The following is a 20,910-nucleotide window of genomic DNA, read 5'->3' as shown; positions in this document are numbered from 1 at the left end:
TAGTGATAATTTGTATGTAAGTAAAGCACTGAGTACAGTGTTCAAAACATATTGAGTGCTCAGAGAATGGCACTTGTATGATGATTATAAATAATAATAATAAAACTTAGCTACTTTGGGGTATGGCTACCTTTAGGACAGAGACAAATGCATGTCCTTTTGCTTATCTTTTAGATGGATTGGTTTCTGTGGAAATCCTGAGGGTTAACACATCCAGCAAGACTGATGCTAACTCTTTTCACCATGGAGACATTACTTCGTGCCAAGTGTTTTCAGCACCTAGCAATCCCTGGTTCTGTGAGAGTACTGTATAAAGATTATAGAACAGTGCTCCCTCAGAATTTTTCCAACTATGAATCCATGAAACAGGAATTCAAACTGGAGATTCCAGAGTATTTCAACTTTGCTAAAGATGTCCTGGACCAATGGACCAATATGGAAAAGGTATGGAGCAAGGGCCAGTCCAACTACAGTTTCTCAGATGGAAGTGATTTTGCCCCCAGGGCAAATGTCTGCAAACAATTTTGGCCAGGGATGCTGCTATGTATCCTCTAATATACAGGACAGTCCCCCATAGCAAAGAATTATCTGGCTCAACATGTTAATGGTTCCATAGTTGAGAAAGCCTGGGTTATAAAAATGTATGATTATAGATTAACTTCTTAAAAAAAAACACAAAAAGTAGTAGTATGAAGGTCAGAAATGGTCAGAAATGGTAGGGAATGAGGCATAGATATAGCATTGAGAGAACATAAAGGGATGTAAGAATTCTAACTTTTTGGAAAGAAAAACAATCAGGCTAAATGAGAAATGACATGGCTCCCAACAGCTAGAAATTAAAGACCCCAGAGTTATTTCCAAATATCCCAAGTGTGTCCTAACTAACCAAATATCCCATGTGTGTGACCTGTGAATTTTCTTCTGAAAACATATTCCACTGGGTCAGTTAAAATAGAATTAAGCTGTGTAATGACCTTTAAATCATCTGGTTTGTCTTTCTTCAGGCTGGGAAGAGACCGTCCAATCCAGCCTTCTGGTGGATAAATGGAAATGGAGAAGAAGTGAGATGGAGTTTTGAGGAACTGGGATCTTTGTCTAGGAAATTTGCCAATATACTTACAGAAGCCTGTTCCCTGCAAAGAGGAGATCGAGTAATTGTGATTCTGCCCAAGATCCCAGAATGGTGGCTTGCAAATGTGGCCTGTTTGCGAACAGGTTGGTAGTGTTTGCAATCTGATTACATTTAAAGTAGGCTGAATGGGAGATCTTCCAAAACATCTAAGTAATCATGAGACATTTATTTGGGCAAATTATTTGAGGAACTGTACACAATATAGTATTATTCTCAGGACCTTAGAAATGTATTGGAAACACACCATATCTTTTGACCTAAACTATGAGTTGGGTTTTTCATAATGAAATAGGTTTATTAACCAAATGCCAATCAACAATTGAATACCCTCATACCTACCACTCTTCTCTTCCTATAGACCCATGGTCATCTGAAACTCAATTCAGCCACAAACTCAAAGTTCTTGTTTCATGCCTTTATTTCTCTCATGGTTTTTATTGCCATTCATCTGGTGCCCAAAGCAAGCAGCTGCTACTCCTCCTTCCAAATCAGTCCCTACATCTTGTAAATTTGACTTCCTACATGTCCCCAGAGTCCCTCTTCTTCTCTAATCCCATTGCCATTGCCTTACTTCACGTTTACCACCTCCTGAATGGATTTGCCCAAAAGTCTCCCTAATTCTGATCCTCTGTGTGCCCACACCTTACCCCAATCCAATTCATCCTCCATAGCTAGTGTTCTTTCTAGAACATTTTATCCTGTCAATATGTTGCTTGACATTATTTAATAACTCTCCACTGCCTACCAGGTAAAATTTGAACTCTTTAGATGTGTCATGGAAGGTCTGAGTTATCCTCCCTTCATTGTTTTCATACTCTCTGCTCCAGCTATATCAAGTGATTTCCTATAAGGTTCATAACCTTTCTCATTTCCTGGATTTTGTGCACATTATTTCCTGTGCTTGGAAAGCCTTTCCCTCACATCTAACCACCTGGACAACTTCTATTAGATTTTCAGGTCTCAACTCTAATGTCACTTCTCAGGCAACCCACCCTGATGTCCCAATTCAGGTGCATTCTTTTTTGACCTCCCCTAGAACACATGTATGTATTTATATTTTAACCTGTACTATATTGCCTGAGTATATTATTTGTTATAAATTTGTCATTTCCCTAGGACTATGTATGTCCCTAAAAGCCAATGACTATGAGATAGCCATGTCTGTACCTCCAATTATTGGCATATAGTAAATGCTCAGTAAAATATTTGTTGAATTAATTAATATCCCCACTGTTGTAATAAATCATTATATTGAGTAAACATTCTTAATTCATAATTACTTGCATTTGAGAGTTACATGTTCTCATATCATATGTACCTATAAATTGTACACTGGAGTAGCAGAGCCCACTTTTACAGAGTTTTTTTAGACTAATAGAATAGAATTTTAGAATAGTAGCTTTCATGAATTCTGCTTAAGCTCACTGTCTTAGTAAAGGGGCAACATGTTGGACTGCCAGGACCAGAAATCCATTCATATTAGTTCAATAAGGAAGGAGAATTGTTGAATGTCTACTGGACATTCTACAGGAATCTACAGGGGAAAAAAAGTGCAGTGGCTTCTTTCTCTATTTCTTTTGCTCTGAAGCCATAGGGCCTCTTGTCTCTGTCTCCCTTAAGCATCTGTTCCTTTGACTTCTGTTTTCTGCTAACACATGATTTCTTTGCTCTCCTTCATTTTGGCTGACATGTGGCTTGGTTTGCTACACAGATGCCTTAGGTCCTAACTGTATGTCCCAGGCCACTCAGTCTCTTAAGTCAAATACTTGAGGCAGAATCTAACTGGCATGGCTTGGGTTGGGCCAGTCAGATGTGGTCAGAGGCAGGTTCATCTGATACAAACATGGTTATTGGGGCTGCTGAAAGGAAGGCAGATTCTCTTAGAAGGGAGAATGAGCAGGGGAGAGTAAATGGTAAGTCTAATATACTAACAATGCTGAAAATAAGCATTATTTACCACCTAGAGGGTGGGTGGATGGGCTAGGCTTTCAAATCTCGTTGCCAAATTAAATTATGGAAGTTATTTCTTTTGTCCACCAAACAAACTTCTGGAAAAACTTTGTCTTCTCATGTAGCTCTGTTAATAGGGAGAGAAGGGGCTACTAGCACCAGAGTCTTTTGACCCTTCATGCAAATGTATATATTGGTAATATCATTTTGTTCACCCTATATCATCAACACAGTAATGAGAGGCCTCCCCCAAGATTTACACTTGATATTAGCCAACAGGCTGAGAAGCGATGTCCTCCCCCAAGATTTAAAGTAACATTTTGCTCCCTGCCAAGAAACTATGTAATGCTTCCCTAAATGATTAATTTGGACAGGAAGTAGTTTTAATAGGTAAGACTGATCACTATTAATAGGTTCTTTTAAAGATAGGATATGAATAATAGCAGAAATTCATTATCGAAGGGTGATGTGTTTAAATAAAGTGCTTCTACTAGGTATGAAATGCTAGCAGTGGGCTTGTTCTTATAGAGTGCCTTTAAATTATAGAAAACTGTTAGGCCATGGTAGGCTAATTACTTATCCCCAGATGGAACATCTCTAAGGAATAACCTTAGAGTTAAAGACTCATAAACATTGCTGCACTGCTTGATTAGAAAAGAAAGATATTGTGAAGAACTTTGTGTTTGGGTCCTGGTTGTCTGTTTCCTGAAGAACTCCACTGGAGGGGGTTGTCCTTCCCCAAATGGAAAGACAAGCCAGTGTCAAGAGTCCAGGAATGACCAGGTATGTATTCTTCAATCTTCCTTTCCTGCTGTGATGCTGGGAAGAGTAAACACCATTGTGAAGTACATACCTTCCAGCCTTTAGGGTCTTTAGGGTCTGGACTTAAGAGTAGTAGAGACCGAGATATAGATATGGATGCATGTAACTATAGATACAGATATATATTCTTAAAAGTCCATTAATCCTTTGAGAAAATAATAGCTAAAATTTATTCAGCAGTCTTTACACATTTTAACTCATTTACTCCTCATTAATCTTATAGAATCCCCATTATACAGATGCAGAACCTGAGACTCATGGAGGTGAAGTGGCTTGTCCAAGGCCACTTATAAGACTGTTTGGCTCCAGGACAGACTCTTACCCATTATACTACAGTGTAATTTACAGCAGGGAGAAGTAGAAGCCCAGAAAAGATGAATGCCTTAATCCTTCCCTTTGGAAAGAAATCATAAAACATTTATGTGGGTTTTAAAAGGTGCTGGACTGAAGTGGTTAAGTGTACAGCTCTGGGGTCAGGCTACAGAGTTCAGTTACCGTACTGCCACTTTCTACTCCAGTGATATTTGGCAAATCATTCATAGATTTTGAACATAGATTCACATTTTATGTTTTGGGTTTTTTCGGTAGGGATTAAATAAGTTAAGACATGTAAAACACTTAGAATGGCATCTGGCATTTAGCCAATAAATATTGGATAATATTACTCTTCAATCAAAACTCTCTTTATAAAATGAAAAAAAAAAACAAACCTGTCTTCAAGCTGAATGTTATGAATGGTCTTCAGATAGAAGAAAATTATTTAGCATTTAACATGCTTTCATGTTAGGTCAATAGGGTCACAGATATTGAGATGCCTTGAAAGGCAAAAGCAGAATAATGAAAGGAAGACAAATAGATACCTAGACTGGTAAACTGGATGGTAAACTCATTCTGAGACATAGAAAGTAAAATCCTTCCTTCTATACATTGTTTCTTTTCTGCTCCTTTAGGGACAGTTTTAATTCCAGGAACCACTCAGCTAACCCAGAAAGACATTCTCTACAGACTACAGTCTTCGAAAGCAAAGTGCATTATTACCAATGAAGTTTTAGCCCCAGCAGTAGATGCCGTTGCATCTAAATGTGAAAATCTGCACTCCAAGCTAATTGTGTCTCAGAAACCCAAAGACGGGTGGAGAAACCTCAAGGAGATGATGAAGTGAGTAGCCATAACTGCTGTAGAGCAGCTTCTCAAAAAGAAAGGCAACACTGAAAAGATATTCAACCCACAGGTGCTCAGAAAAATGAAAATTAAAACAAGGCAAAGGGAGCAACTGGTGATTATTGCTGTGCTAATCATCTGCAAAGCTCTGAGGCAGGAAGGAGCTTGGAGTGGTTTTTGAATGTTTGGATCTTGACTGAAACAGGCCCTGAGATAGAGATTAGTTGTGTAAGAAGTTTATTAAGGATTTGTCTTGGGGTCATACCCTATGAAAGAAGGGGAAGGATGTGGGATTGGGCAAAAGAAGAAATTCGTCTGCCATGCCCTCCCAGAAAAACCTTCAGCTAATCCACTGGGACGTCTGGGGCTTAGAGAGTCCTTCAAAGTTGTTCCCAGATCAAGCAAAAGGTCCTGGCCTTTATATACCCTCACTGATCAGTAACTGAGTGTAGGCTTTCCCTAGAAGGAGGGGTGACCTTGAGCGAGGCAGCTCTCTTGCAGCCAAAGCAATCTCTAAATAGGGCTCCCAGCACCTGTGGGGAGTAAGTCCTTTGTTCCTGCAGCAGGATCTAGGAGGTGCATTCACAACACCAACCACAGAGCTGTTATATCCCAGAGAAACTGATCATAATCAATTCTTATGTGAGGACTATATCATTTCCTTGCAGATAGCAACACTTCAGGTTATAAATAAGAACACTTAATGTTTTTTTTTAAAGATTTTATTTATTTGAGAGAGACAGATAGAGAGCATGAGAGGGGGGAGGGTCAGAGGGAGAAGCAGACTCCCCGTTGAGCAGGGACTCCGATGTGGGACTCGATCCCGGGACTCCAGGATCATGACCTGAGCCGAAGGCAGTCGCTTAACCAACTGAGCCACCCAGGCACCCCAAGAACACTTAATGTTAATGGATGCTATTAGAAAACTAAGTTACGCTGATGTTCAGTCCCAGCTATGTAATGCTTCCAGGGGTCACTTAGCACTCTTGCCAGGTATTGGTTCTATCTTAGCTCTAGGTTGGCAGCCAGTCCCCTCTCTAGAATGAGCTTCCCACCTTTACGCAAGGATTTGGAAGCACGTTTGCAACTATTGACTCATTCCTACCTCTTCTAAAATAGCTAACATTTGGGATGCCTGGGTGGCTCAGTCGCTTAAGTGTCTGCCTTTGGCTTAGGTCATGATCTCAGGGTCCTGGGATCGAGCCCCGCATCGGGCTCCTTGCTCAGTGAGGAGCCTGCTTCTCCCACTCCCTCTGCCTGCCACTCTGCCTACTTGTGCTCTCTCTCTGTCAAATAAATAAATAAAATCTTTAACAAAATAAAAAAAATAGCTAACATTTATTGAGTTCTTACCGAAAGCCAAGTACTTTTCTAATTAAAAATGTTATAAATGCAATAATGGGTAACATTTATATGGCACTGGTTATGTGCCAAAAACTATTCTAAGCATTTCATATATATTAACTCATTTTCATGTCACAATAACCTAAGAAGCGGGTACTATAGTAATACAAATGAATAAGGTCAAATGCTAGGATCTGACAGAGCTGGGTTTCGTACCCAGGGAGTCTGGCAACTGAGCCCACACTGCTAACTGCTGTGTTTACTGCCTCTAGTGGTGAGAGATTGGTATGATAACCCCACCTTAGGTTTCTATCTACAATAGAAGTGATAGGTACGCAACTATAGGTACTATTTTTAAGGAAGAAAATTATGGAATCGTAGACTAAACAGTCTAGCTTTATTAGGCTTTTAAAACAGCTTTTCTATGATTCTTGTGGCCTAGATGTTTCTAATCCTAATGTTTCATTCTCACCCCAATACTCCCAGATAAAATCTCTACGCTTCTTAGGCACTGTGTGTGCAAAGTTCACCTCCTCTCAGGTGCCCTAATGTATGACCTATTAGTAGCCCAGTTATCCTTTGGAACTACAGCTGATTCTTGAACAATGTGGGAATTACCAATCTGACTTATACCATTACCCATGACTTCTATTCACATACTTTTTTTTTTTTTGAGATAGTGAGGAGAGAGCATGAGCAGGGGGACAGAGGTAGAGGGAGAAGCAGGCTCCAGACTGAGCAAGGAGACCGATGTGGGGCTTGATCCTAGGACCCTGAGATCATCACCTGAGCCAAAGGCAGTCGCTTAATCAACTGAGCCACCCAGGCGAGGCATCCCTCATACTCACTTTCTTACAAACAACAACAACAACAACAACAACAACAACAAAAACCACTTGAAAACATCCACAGTGAAGAGAAAGGGTCAGTTCTCACATAGCCTCGATTATAAGATCATAGACTCCTCATTCTGCTAGTGGTATGATAAACCACTTGAGTTTTTTAAAATGCCTCTTCTTTATTGTTAAAGAGCTATAAAGCCAACTATTATAAACGGGCTTTGATGACAAAATTTAGTTTAATTCCAGAAAGCACCTAAGAAGTTGGAGAAAGAGATGACTTTTACCTTGGAATTCAACCTAAGTCACTGGGGCCTGATCCATGAGGTGAAGAGGTCCACATACATGGTTTCTTGAATTCTTTTCTGTAGTAACAGTTTATGATGCCATGTGCAATGTGCAGAATCATTGTAGTTCTTCCTTTGTAGACACGCCAGTGACAACCACACCTGTGTGAAGACAAAACATGATGAGATGATGGCTATTTACTTTACCAGTGGAACAAGCGGATCTCCTAAAATGACTGGACACACTCATAGCAGTTTTGGTTTAGGATTATCTGTAAATGGAAGGTACCTTCACAAAACTCCAGATAGACGTGTCAAAACTACAAAGGTGATGATTCATTTATTGGTCTTTTAAATTTGTTTTCCTAATATATATCAGGACTATTCTTTGTTTTCCCAGGTTCTGGCTGGATTTGACTCCTTCAGATGTGATGTGGAATACCTCTGACACAGGCTGGGCAAAGTCGGCATGGAGTAGTGTCTTTTCTCCATGGATCCAGGGAGCATGTGTATTTGCACATTATTTGCCACGTTTTGAGCCAACTTCCATCTTGCAAGTAAGGCAGAGCACAAGAGGTCTCCATTTAGGAATGCTTTAGCAGCATCCCTGACAGGGCTGATGAATAAAGTAACTTGCAGAAATCAGAGTAGACAACATGATTTAAGATATTTCACATCTGGAAAGTCAATTATCCTGAAAAGATATACAGAGGAAGGGTGTGAATGCATTTATGTTAGAATAAACAACATTTAAGTTGTGCTGTGCTTACCATAAACATTTAGGAACTTATTAAAGTTGTAGTAAGACTAAGAGTTTACTTCTAAATTGCAGACACTTTCCAAGTTTCCCATCACAGTCTTCTGTTCAGCACCAACTGCATACCGAATGCTTATACGGAATGATATGACCAGGTAAGAAACGTTGGTAAAGAGGCACTTAGTGGGGGCAGGGGAGAGGAAGAGGAAGGCATAAAATAAAGGATCTTTCTGTCTAAAAACATAGGTCCACATTAGTAGGTATGGAATTTAACAATCTCTTGTCCCCCTTCTCCTTGCTTTCATTCTTTAAGTCATAATTGTTACGTCCAGGGCAGGCTCCCCCAAGCAAGGAGAGGAAAGGGAGGGTTCAGCCATGGGTATACCACTGAGTCCAGTGGTTATGGATAAAAAGATGTTTAATCTTTTGGATGATGAATGTTACCTGAGCTGAGAAACTAGAGAAATGACCCCTATTTGGAACCCTATCCCAGCAAATAGGAAAAAGGATATATGTCTTTTGCTGTATTACTGATTCCATTTGAGAGGGTGCATTGGTAAATATTTTTAAATTGTTAAAATTGTTAAAACTTTTTGAATAGGAAATATTTCATACGACATAAAATTCAATAGGTATATAAGAATATAGAGTGAGAGTTCGTCTTCCTCTAAGCCTTGTCCTCAGTCTCCGTTCTCCTTCTCCATGAAATCTGTGCAAACGCAAGCCAATATGCCAGTATTCTCACCCTTTTATAAACATAAATGGAAACATAATATGTTCACGGTTCTGCACCTTCCTTTTTTTGCCTAACAGTACATCCTGGAACTGTGTGCTATACAGTTCTATCCAATATGGTAACTGCTTGCCACATGTAATTACTTAAATTTAGTTTTAACTAAAAATTCAGTTCCAAAGTTGCACTAGCCATGTTTCAAGCCCTCAGTAGCCACATAGGGCTAGATGATTCTGCAGTGGATAGTGAAGGTAATAGAACACTTTGATTGTGGCAAAGATTTCTACTGGAAAGCACTGTCTAGGAGCTTCCTTATTCTTTTTTTTATAGCTCTATAGTATTGCATAATATTCCACAATTTAACCACACCATTGGTAAATTTTTAATCATTGATTTAAAATGTTATCAGGCAGACATGCAGCGCCTTCCCTGAGGATGACATGGCTTTTTTTTTTTTTTTTTTTTGGCAACAAATCACACACTCCCAAAAAATAAAAGTGGGAAAAAATGGATGTCTTGGGAGTCATTTTATGATGTTAGAATGGTTTGTTTATTTTGTATTGGAAAGGGGAGGAAGGAGGAAACTAAAACACTTTATATTGAATTTCATTAGAAATAATTCTAATTTCCATTTCTCTCCATTTTTTTCTCCTAAATTTAACTTGTTTTCTGAGAAGCTGTAAGTTCAAAAGCTTAAAGCACTGTGTGAGTGCTGGCGAACCAATCAATCCTGAAGTGACTGAACAATGGAGAAAAAGGACGGGTCTGGATATCTATGAAGGATACGGACAGACTGAAACGGTATAGGACCTCATCAAAAAGACAGGGCTGGACTTGACTAGGCTGGATAATTAAAACTGATAAATAAATATAAATAACTGATAAATAGATTTTAAAATAAGTGTTTATTATATCCTTATGACTGAGGGATAGGGAGGGAGATGAGTGGTTAGAATAGTTAAAAAAAAATAAAGTTGGGAGGGAAGCTAGTTGCAAAAACGCTCTGTAACAGATAACAGTTGTTGAGACATTCATTGAGAAAAGCCACAATAGACCTGATCAGAGTGAGAGCATTAAAATATATTTTAAGTGAAAGAATGCTAGATCCACAGAAAGATTTCCCCTTATGTAAGAGGGAACGCTCTTAGTCAGGGCTGCCTCAAAAATGGAAAATGCTGAGTTCCTTGTTACTTGAAATATTAAGAGTTCACTAGATAACTCCTTGGCAAGTATACTCTAAAAAGCGTTATTTAAAGAGCTTGTAGAAATAAGAATAAGAAGAAATTCTAGAGGAAATGAACAAACTACTAACAAAATTGGTTATTATGTAAGGAAAAGGGGGCATACAATGGAGCAGATAAGGGAAAAGCCGAAAGAAATTTTTCATAGCATGTCTTTTTATAATGCTTCTATTTATAAACCATGAGAATGTAGTACCTGGTCAAAAATTAAAATAGCAAAAATAAAATTGACAGATGTTTTAAATAGAAACAGCATAACAAGTATCATGCTAATATGAGTACAAATGTTTTCATAAATATGGATATTTTAGTAATTACCAACTTATTGTTATAACTTTACTGTATGTATTTGTTTATGTCTATCTCTGCATTTCACAAGAACAGAAAATTTGTTTTATTTTGAGCCTCAGTCATCACAATAATGATGATCATCAATAAATATTTAATGAATGCATGGTAGATAAATAAAAGAATTTTAAGTTACTTATAATGTTACTTGGTTCTTTCTCCTTCTGAACTAGGTGCTAATCTGTGGAAATTTTAAGGGAATGAAAATTAAGCCTGGCTCAATGGGAAAGCCGTCTCCTGCTTTTGATGTTAAGGTTTGCACATCCCCTTCCAGGAGAATATTTAACGACCCAATCTGTTTACCACTTAACCCACTCTACCCTCCCCTACCGTCCTAGTTTCGGTGATGATATCATGCTAACTTCTATGATATCTTAATTTCCATGTAATGGAAATGGATTAGAGACATTAATGGTCTCTCTCTCCTTTTTTTTTTTTTGCAAAGCAGTTTTTTGTGCCAGTTCTAGGCATTTTATAAATATTAAGCTATTTCATTCCCAGAAAGAACCTATGAGAGACATGACATACCAATATAAGAACCATTTTACAACGGCTGAAGGAAAGTAGGAGATACAGGCTTCCAGTTATAGAATGAGTAAATTACAAAGATAAAAGATACAGCATAGGGAATATAGTCAATGGTATTGTAATAGTATTGTATGGTGACAGAGGGTAGCTACACTTGTGGTGAGCATAACATAATATATAAACTTGTCGAATCACTATGTTGTACACCTGAAACTAATATAATATTGTATGTCGACTGTACTTCAATAAAAAATAAAAAAGAACCATTTTATAGATGAGGCACAGAGAGGGAAGGTCATACAGCTAGGAGCTACTAGTGCTGGGATTCAGTCCCAAGCAATCTGGTTCCAATATCTGTATTCTTAATCACAATACCACACTGCCTTTTCTGATAAGGGAGGTCAAGACCTTCTAAGGGGTTCAAGTAGGCCAAAGGAAGCTACAGTTTACAGTAGCTGAAGTATTTTTCTCCTTCCCCAGCCCTGCTTGGCCATTTCCTGGCTCTCTAGAACCATGGCCATTATTACCACCTGATCCCTAGGGAGCCTCCTATTGTCCCATATGCACACTTTGTACAGGGTTAGAATTGTTCTCTGATCAGTCCACCCAAAGCTAGCTATAGCCAAAGGAACTTACACTGATACGTAAGAGAAAACCATAGCATAGCAACAAAAACACAAAATGGATGAATTTACAGAATGGAGCACTCAAAACCAAACCTAAATGAGGGGTAATTATAGACGAAATCAATCTTCCCAAGCTTTTCTGATCATAAGGATTACATGGACACTTGTTAAAAAATACTAATTTTCAGGCTCCTTCTAGGTGGGACCCTGAAATCTGTGTTTTAAACAGGCATCCCAGTTTTTATGATCAGGTAAGTTTGAGAAAGTTTGAGTAAGTTTGAAATGGATTTCTGATGTCAGTTTATAGAATAAGCCAGATCTGGGTTCTTTCCCTCACTTTAACTTCACTGAGAACCTTGTCTAAAGATAGGCTTGCCTGGTGGTTCAGGTCTGGCTCTGAGTTTCATGAGTTAAGGGTCTTTGGCTGAGTGTCTCTGGGAAGTTATTAAAGTCTCAGTTTCCTGATTTGTAAAATAGGGACTAGGATGACCAACTTGTCCCAGTTTGCCTGGGACTTACTTGGTTTTAGCATGTAGTCATACATCCCAGGGACACTCTCCTGCCTCTGTCCTGGGCAAACCAAGATGGTTGGTTGCCCTAATAATAACAGAACTGCTATCATAGGTTTCTCGTGAGGATTAAATGAGATGATATCTTTAAAAAGCATAACAAAGTGCTTCACACATAATAAAGGTCTGAAAGATAGGGGCCATTATTATCATTCATCTCTCCCTTGCATTCCCTTCCTTTGAAAAGTTTTTCTAAGAAGAATGGTAGGGGAGCCCTGGTTACATTCTGTAAACAGGCTTAACAATAGTTCATTAGTTTATAGCCTGCCTTAGGTTGGAGAAAGAAATATTGGTAATTAAGCATTATCATGTCTGCATTACAGATAATCAAGTTGGCATTTCAAAAAAGCTGTGTTCCTTTCTTCCCTCTTAACCACAGTTCCCAATATGCATTGCTGTGAAGGTCTCACAGGTGCCGCTGTACTCACAGCAATCCAACAGCAATGTATCATCACTACCCCACTAATTCAAGCCCAGTGGTTTTTCTGGAGCAACTATATTTGAATGCAGAAAGGGTGTGGCAAGAGAACTGCTCTGTCATGCATTCCCAGTCAGCATTATTACCTTCATTTTTTCCCCCAATTTTTAATTATGATAAAACACATAAAATGGGCCATCTTTTTTTTATTTTTAAAGATTTTATTTATTTATTTGACAGAGAGAGACACGGCGAGAGAGGGAACATAAGCAGGGGGAGTGGGAGAGGGAGAAGCAGGCTTCCTGCTGAGCAGGGAGCCCGATGCGGGGCTCGATCCCAGGACCCTGGGATCATGACCTGAGCCGAAGGCAGACGCTTTACGACTGAGCCACCCAGGCGCCCCAAAATGGACCATCTTGACCTTTTTTAAGTGCATAGTTCAGTGGTATTAAACACGTTGATAATATTGTGCAACTATTACCACAATCCATCTCCATAACTCTTTTCATCTTGTAAAACTATATCTGTATCTATTAAACAGTAACTTCCCATTCCCCAATGCCCCCAGCCCTGGCAACCACCATTCTACTTTCTACCTCTGTGACTATTATTTATAGTACCTCATATTAAGTGGAATCAGTGTTTGTCTTTTTGTGACTGGCTAATTACGCTTAGCATAATGTCAAGTTTCGTCCATGTAGCATGTGTCAGAATTTTCTTCCCTTTTTAAGGCCGAATAATATCCCATTGTATGGATATAACACATTTTGCTTTTCCATTCATTTGTCGTCAATGGGTGCTTGGGTTCTTTCCACATTTTAGCTATTGGAATAGTGCTGTGATCAACATGGGTATACAAATACCACTTTAAGACCATGCTTTTAATTCTTTTGGGTATATACCCAGAAGTAGAAGTGCTGGATCACATGGTAATTCTGTTTTTAATTTCTTGAGGAATTGCCATACTGTTTTCCACAGCGACTGTACCATTTTACATTCTCACAACGGTGCACAAGGGTTCCAGTTTTTCCACATCCTTGCCAACACTTGTTTTCTGTGTTTTTGATAGCAGCTATCCTAGTGGGTGTGAAGTGATATCTCTTGGTAGTTTTGATGTGCATTTCCCTAAGGTAGCTACCTTCATTTTTAACTTTTCCCCAAGGGCTCTTATTACTGCTCTTATTACCTAGCTAAGAGCATCTGCAATGACAGTGTGGCATCTGGGGATGTGCTCCAACCAGCTGGATACCGGATTCTTGCAACTTCAAAGCCCAAAGCCCATAATTTTCATGTTTAAAGATTTTTAAGGCCACTTGGACAATAAGGAATGTGATTCTCTCCAGAAATAAGACATTTTGCCTCTTCCCATCTATTAAGGAGTAGTCTATTATAAGTATCTGGAACTCTTAAAACATCTCCTTTCCATCAGTAATTCCTTGATCCTGGAGCCAAATGTTCTTTAGATGACTGTGTGGGAATTTATATTTTTTTATTTACAAGAACTTAAAAGATTTTACAATTAGAATTCTTCTGCCTTTCAAGTTTCTCTTTGGGGACACAGCACATTTCCATCAGGAAAGTGCCAAATAAGTATTATACCCTTATTTTCCACACAAGCCACATCTCAGGTTTGAAGGCTCTTGGTGGATATATATAAAAGAAAGTAGAGAGTTCATATTTAAAGATAGCTAAAAGTTATTTAAGGCAAAATCTGGTACATGAGTTAAGTAACCAGCCTGAAAAATGTTAATCTGGGTTTTTAAAAATTGAATTGAACTCCCTGGAGAGATTCTACAGAGAAGTGTAGTGATGAAAAGGGCAGGATCTGGAGTGTGATTGCTGAGATTTGAATTCCAGCTCTGTCATATACTGTGTTGCTTAAACTCTGCACCTCAGTTTCCTCAGGTAAAATGAGCGTAGTAATAGTGCTAACCAGATAGGACTGTTGTAAGGACTAAAGAAAACAATACATGTGAAGTACTTAGAGCTGTAGCATTTATTACTTGGAATGTAGTCAGGGCCTACGAAATGCTAGCCACTGTTAGGTACTTCACTGTTAGGTACTTTGGGGGAACCAGGAGGACTGGGAAAAAGGTAAGAAAGCAAGGCTTCTGGCATACTTACCAGTGTCTCAACCAGAGAACGTTCTCCTTTCCCTGCTTACATATATGGGGCTCCTGAAGTAAGGTTTTATTTGTTCCACAGTTAATCAAAGTTTGACAACCAGTAATGAAATACTTACTTGAGAGTAAAAGATAACCAAGACATATCGCAAATGATAAAAGGTTGTAAAACAGTATACTATAAAGTGATCCTATCTTTTCCTATGTCTATATTGTCTTAAAAAAATCACCAAAAATGCGATTATTGCTAGATAGAATTAAAGATGATTTTTATTCTTCACATTTTTCTAACTTGCACTTTATCATATATTTTGCACTAAGAATTTAAATAAACAGTTCTCTTGGGAATTTAAAGTATACTTAATTTTTTTTTGAAGTCTGCATTCTTAAATGGCAAAATACAAAACAAAACATGCAAAGTAAAATTTTAACGTGTATCTTTACATAAAAATTTCCTTAAATAAATTGTTCTATTTTATCCTAGATTTTAGATGTAAATGGCAATGTTCTACCTCCTGGACAAGAAGGAGATATTGGCATTCAAGTTCTACCTAAACGACCATTTGGCCTTTTTGCTCATTATATAGTAAGAGATTTATTAAATAACATCTTATTTCCTATTTATTTCTCAAAAGTGCTTGGTAACTATCCCCATTTGCCACAAAACACACCTAGAATAGGTGCTTGGACTTTTCTTGAGAGAGATTCATTGTCCTGAAGTAATCCCTCAGATAGGAAACTGAAGAAACACCCAAATGCTTGTTCTCCCGAGGCTAGATCACTGCTCCAGGCTCATGAAGTAAGAGAAGGGAGCCCTAGAAAGATAGCCCTTTTTGTATACACTGGTCCTCTACATGATAAAACAGCACCTAATCATTTTCCTGAAATTTGATTAGTGGTCTCCCTTCTTGAGTGAGAGGGATAGAAAATGGTGCAGAGAGATTAAGAAATATCTTTCACTAGAGGCCTTCCAAACTCCCTACTGTTTGCAAACCAAGTATACAAATAAAAGTGAAATTTACATTGATATAATCAAAGGTCCAGGTTCTACTTGTCAGTGAAATTTTTTTATTTTTATTTTACTTTTTTTAAGATTTTATTTACTTGACAGAGATAGAAAGAGCACAAGCAGGGGGAGCGGCAGGCAGAGGCAGAGGGAGAAGCAGGCCCCCTGCTGAGCAAGGAGCTCCATGTGGGGCTTGATTCCAGGACCCTGGGATCATGACCTGAGCCGAAGAAAGACACTTAACAACTGAGCCACCCAGGCATCCCTACTTGTCAGTGAATTTTACATAATGTAACAATACTTCCTTTTTCTTCCTGCCAAAGTTACAGAACCAGTTCTCTGTTTTTGTGTAAAATGAAACAAAATAAAAAAACAAAGTTTATTCTTTATTAGGTGCTGGTGCTTTCTTTTAACTCTGAGTATTCACCTCTCTCTTTTCCTTCCAGTGCTAGGCATTAATCACCGAAAAGACTTAATTATCCCACACCTTAGATCTCTGAACTCCTGCAGTATTTAGTGATCCATCAAAGAAAATTCTCAGGCGGGGGGCGGAGGGGTGCCTGGTGGCTCAGTTGGTTAAGCATCCAAGTCTTGGTTTCCCCTGGAGTTGTGATCTCAGGGTCGTGGGATTGAGCCCTGCATCAGGCTCTGCATTACACGTGGGGTCTGCTTGAGATTCTTTCCCTCTCCCTCTGCCTCTCCCCCACTCCGACTCTTTCTCTCTCTCCCTCTCAAATTTTAAACATCTTTAAAAAAGAAAAGAAGGGGCACTTGGGTGGCTCTGTCAGTTAAGCGTCTGCCTTTGGCTCAGGTCATGATTCCAGGGTCTGGTTCTCCCTGTCTGCCTCTCTCCCTGTTCGTGCTCTTCCCCTCTCTCGCAAAATGAATAAATAAAATCTTTAAAAAGGAAAAGAAAATTCTCAGGATGGCAGCATGCCTAGTCTTTATAACTGTAGTTTACCTTTCTTTGACTGGGCTAGCTCAATGCTGGAATTTCATCCTTATTTCATGTGCTGGCTTCTCTTCATTCCAAGGCTTCTCAAAGAAACCACTTTTTTTCCCCCTTGAACATTTAAAAAATCCAACCAAACAGAAGAATCACATTCACGGTAATACTAACAAAATGCTATTTGTTTCACAGGATAATCCTACAAAAACAGCTTCAACACTACGAGGCAATTTCTATATCACTGGGGACAGGGGCTATATGGATGAAGATGGCTATTTCTGGTTTGTTGCAAGATCAGATGATATCATATTATCCTCTGGGTAATTTTTCATCTGTATAATGTCTACATTAATTGATCATTGGTGTTCTGGAATGGACCTGCTGTTCACCTTTCTGAATTCCTGTCATATGTTTTATTTCCCAGTTACAGAATTGGACCATTTGAGGTAGAAAGTGCCCTGACTGAGCATCCTGCAGTTGTAGAGGCAGCTGTTGTCAGCAGCCCAGACCCCATCAGGGGAGAGGTAAAAAAAAAAAAAAGGATTCATCTCCACTTTATAATTTGTTGGCAGTCTAACATATACTTTCCAACAGTTCGTTGAAACAGAATTACCTAAATGATTCATTCACTAACTGCAAGTCAGATAGTCATTAGTAAACATGCTAGTCAGAAAGAACTGCTAAGAATAAGACCGAAAATATAGATAAGCAATTTGAATCCTTTCCATAGAGGGATGGTGTGAATGCCAACAACCCAGGGTCACAGCAAGGTAGGATGGCAGGTATCAGATAGATAGGATTCAGTTATTACCCAGGTCTGGAAACCAACATGGTCTCTAGTGCAGCTGAGAAGGATAGGCCAGCATCAGATATCAGGGGTGGAAGGAAGGTCAGAGATAGCAACTGAGGCAACCGGAAGTAGGCTGGGTACGTAGGCAAGTGAAAGTGGAAGATTCAGGAAATAAGCTGTGAATAAGACAGTCCTAAAAACTCATTCCCAACCCCTCCCCCGCTTTTTTTTAAAGTAAGCTCTATGCCCAACAAGGGGCTTGAACTCATGACCCCGAGACCAAGAGTCACATGCACCCTTGAAAGCTCATTCTTACTGGGGCTGATCAGAGGGTAGTTTGGGTTTAAAGGTTCCATGCTACTCTTCAGGTCCCCTTTGCCAAGCTGGGCCTCCAATATTCCAGATAGATGAGAGCAGGGAATTGGTTCTGTGATTACTGAAGTTTATCCTTTCACTCTGAACTCCACCAGTAGGATCACAATGTTCCTTGGAATTTGAAGGCCATAGGGCATTATTGGACTTATGCAATGATGGAAATGTTCTATATCTGTACCATTTGATACAATACACACGGCTATTAAGCACCTGAGAATGTGGTTGGTGTGACTGAGAAAATGTTTATTTCATTTTAAATTTAATTAGATACATGTGGCTAGTGGCTACCAAATGGTACAACTATAGACATAAAAATGCAAAATTTTGCAGAGAATTTTCGAGAAACTTTGAAGCTGACTTAAGGATTTTAGTTAAAAAAAAATCCTGTTTTTCTAATACTACTACCACTAATACCTAATATTTCTAAGGACTTCTTCTGATGTTCCAGGTATTATAAGCCCTCTACAGGGCCTGTATATGTTAACCTATTTAATCTTCACAACCTCTCTTTTTGGAGAAGGAAACAGGCACAGAGAGGTATCCTAACATTCCCAAGATTACACAATAAAGTGTGATTTGAACCCAGGCCGTCTGACTTTAGAGTTCATAATCTTAATCATGTTAGGGTGCTCCATATTAATTTATGATCTTCTGCAATGGTTTATAAAGATTTTTATAGGGGCACCTGGGTGGCTCAGACAGTTGAGCATCTAATTCTTGATTTCAAGTCAGGTCATGAGATCAAGCTCTGAGTCAGGCTCTGCACTCAGCATGGAGGTCTGCTTGAGATTCTCTCCCTCTGCCCTTCCTCCAACTCCTGCGTGCATGTGTGTGCTCTCTCTCTCTAAAATAAATAAATAAATCTTAAAAAAAAACTTTTATAGAGTAGACCTTATCCAAGGTGCAGAAGTCATCAATATGCAAACCAGTAATTATAAACATTAGTTCTTAAAATAAGCTGCCCCTGAATGATTCACTCATGGCAAGGTTAAATTTTTTTAATTCATAAAAATGTTGATAAAGCAGAAGAGCCAGTATAAACACAAAAATTTTATGAAATATCAAAAAATGGATATGATAAAATGGATAGATAGTCCAAAAACTCTGGGCAGGGCAGGATTTTCCAAAACATTTCAAGGAAGAGTAAACATTGAAAATAGGATTTGTGAGCGTAAAGTGATAAAGTCTTCCCTGTCTTCTGACAACTAGAGAGCAAGGACCACCACCACTTTCTAATCTTGTTCCTCAGGGGCAGGTAAATTGGTCAGAGTAATAGCAAAATGGCTGTTGGAATCTTCACAGCCTTATATCGACCTAAGTATCTCTGGAATGAAGAGTGCACAGCCTCAGTGAACTGTTCCCTTCAATAAGGACATAGTAAACTCGGTGTGAATACTCTTTATAAGGGTCACACTGAGGGTGGGGACCTAGAAACTAGGCTAGATCAGGCTAAGATGTTACCCAAGAGGCTGTGCTTAGTGCATTGTCGAGTTTCTAAAAGGAAGGTTTTTTTTTTCTAAAAGGAATTTTTCTTGAAGGAGATAAAAGATGAGGCAAGAAGTCAAGAGCAAAGACAGCTCAGAAACAGAAGCAGGTCAGAAAGCAGAGTTCAAGATGTAGTTAGATGAGAAAGTTCTAGTTCATTAAGATCATTAACAAAGCAGGGCTCCCAGAAACTCTCTTGTATTAGAAGTTACGGGACTCAACTGGCTGACTTAGAGCACAGACTTGGGATCAAACCCTATGAAGCCTTCTGGCCCACCCCAGCAGGCATTAGATTCCCAGTTAGAAAAAGTAAGCAAGACACACTAAAACATAAAAACATACAACTCATCTTCCTGGTGTTTCAAATATTTTTTTCAGGTGGTAAAGGCTTTTATTGTTCTGACCCCTGAATACAAGTCACATGATCAAGAACAACTAAAAAAGGAGATTCAAGAGCATGTAAAAAACACTACAGCACCTTACAAATATCCCAGAAAGGTAGGTATTCTAATTATGATGACGATTTGCTTAGTGTTCTGACAAATTTCAGCTGTTTATTTTTTTATTTTAATGAACATTCTCCTCAAACATGCTACACCAAATATTCCAAATTGAACTAAAGACATGGATAAGAATCAGAATCTTTGAGATTAAAATGAAACTCTTGACATTATTTGCAGGGTCATTTGGTTTACTGGACTAGTAGTAAATACTAAATATCAAGCAACATCTCCTCAACAATACCCTTCTCCCTTTTTGGTTGTTACCAAAACCCACCCAGATGGGTATCCTAATTCTTTCACCTACAGATAATAAAACTGCTATATAACTGACTATGTATAAAGATGAAAACTTCTGGGCTAATTTTTTCCCTTAATACCAACAGGTAGAATTTGTTCAAGAGCTGCCAAAGACTATCAGTGGGAAGATAAAAAGAAATGAACTGAGGAAGAAAGAATGGGAAACAATTTAAATCCATTCTATTATTTATCACAGTATCTATAAAACAAAGACTCTGTCCAAACCACAAGAGTATAGGGAGGTGATTAAAAATGTGATAATATACTTACAAATTGTTGATTTAAAATATCTTGTGGTTGGAGCACCTGTCTGGCTCAGTCAGTAGAGCATGCAACTCTTGATCTCAGGGTTCTAAGTTTGAGCCCCACATAGGGTGCAGAGATTACTTAAAAAAATAAAATCTTTTAAAAAAGCAAAATAAAATATTTTGTGGGTATAACATCAGAGGCTGAATTCTGAAATAAAATATTTAGTAAATTCCTCTGCATTAGTGTCAATGTTATTATGATTTTGGTAATATAAAAAGAATGCCATCAAGTGCTAAGAAATTTTTAAACATAGTATCTGAACCAAATTTCTGACCTGTTGGTTTTCAAATTCTAGTTGAATAATTCTTCTGATATGTT

The 20,910-nt window shown here is 38.6% G+C and overlaps 1 protein-coding gene across 2 annotated transcripts; it reads left to right on the top strand.

The window, feature by feature from the left end:
- The first annotated feature begins 243 nt into the window (after positions 1-243).
- On the top strand, positions 244-20,475 carry ACSM3 (acyl-CoA synthetase medium chain family member 3). Of its 2 annotated transcripts, none has more exons than XM_028095250.2 (13): positions 244-444; positions 1,005-1,215; positions 4,855-5,062; positions 7,677-7,820; positions 7,936-8,092; positions 8,368-8,447; positions 9,703-9,826; positions 10,788-10,868; positions 15,363-15,464; positions 17,026-17,153; positions 17,258-17,357; positions 19,862-19,981; positions 20,370-20,475. In XM_028095250.2, exons 1-13 carry the CDS (start codon positions 244-246, stop codon positions 20,454-20,456), a joined length of 1,743 nt encoding a protein of 580 aa, XP_027951051.1. In that variant the 3' UTR covers positions 20,457-20,475. The 2 variants fall into 2 exon arrangements, with proteins under 2 accessions (XP_027951051.1, XP_087885179.1); XM_088029053.1 differs by having other exon boundaries at positions 9,700-9,826.
- Positions 20,476-20,910: the final 435 nt, after the last annotated feature.

Source organism: Eumetopias jubatus, unplaced genomic scaffold (assembly GCF_037043125.1).
Source record: "Eumetopias jubatus isolate StellerSeaLion01/CBP00866 unplaced genomic scaffold, mEumJub1_p1.0 scaffold_12, whole genome shotgun sequence".
Classification (NCBI taxonomy): domain Eukaryota; kingdom Metazoa; phylum Chordata; class Mammalia; order Carnivora; family Otariidae; genus Eumetopias; species Eumetopias jubatus.
This window is presented reverse-complemented; position numbering and strand designations above follow the sequence as displayed.

Bases quoted from the DNA above. Each gene is read 5' to 3' on its own strand.
- ACSM3 (XM_088029053.1), top strand. From the start codon at position 244: ATGGAGACATTACTTCGTGCCAAGTGTTTTCAGCACCTAGCAATCCCT. The intron at 7,821-7,935 runs GTACCTTCACAA...TTGTTTTCCCAG, and splicing joins GGATTATCTGTAAATGGAAG to GTTCTGGCTGGATTTGACTC. The intron at 10,869-15,362 runs GTTTGCACATCC...ATTTTATCCTAG, and splicing joins CTCCTGCTTTTGATGTTAAG to ATTTTAGATGTAAATGGCAA.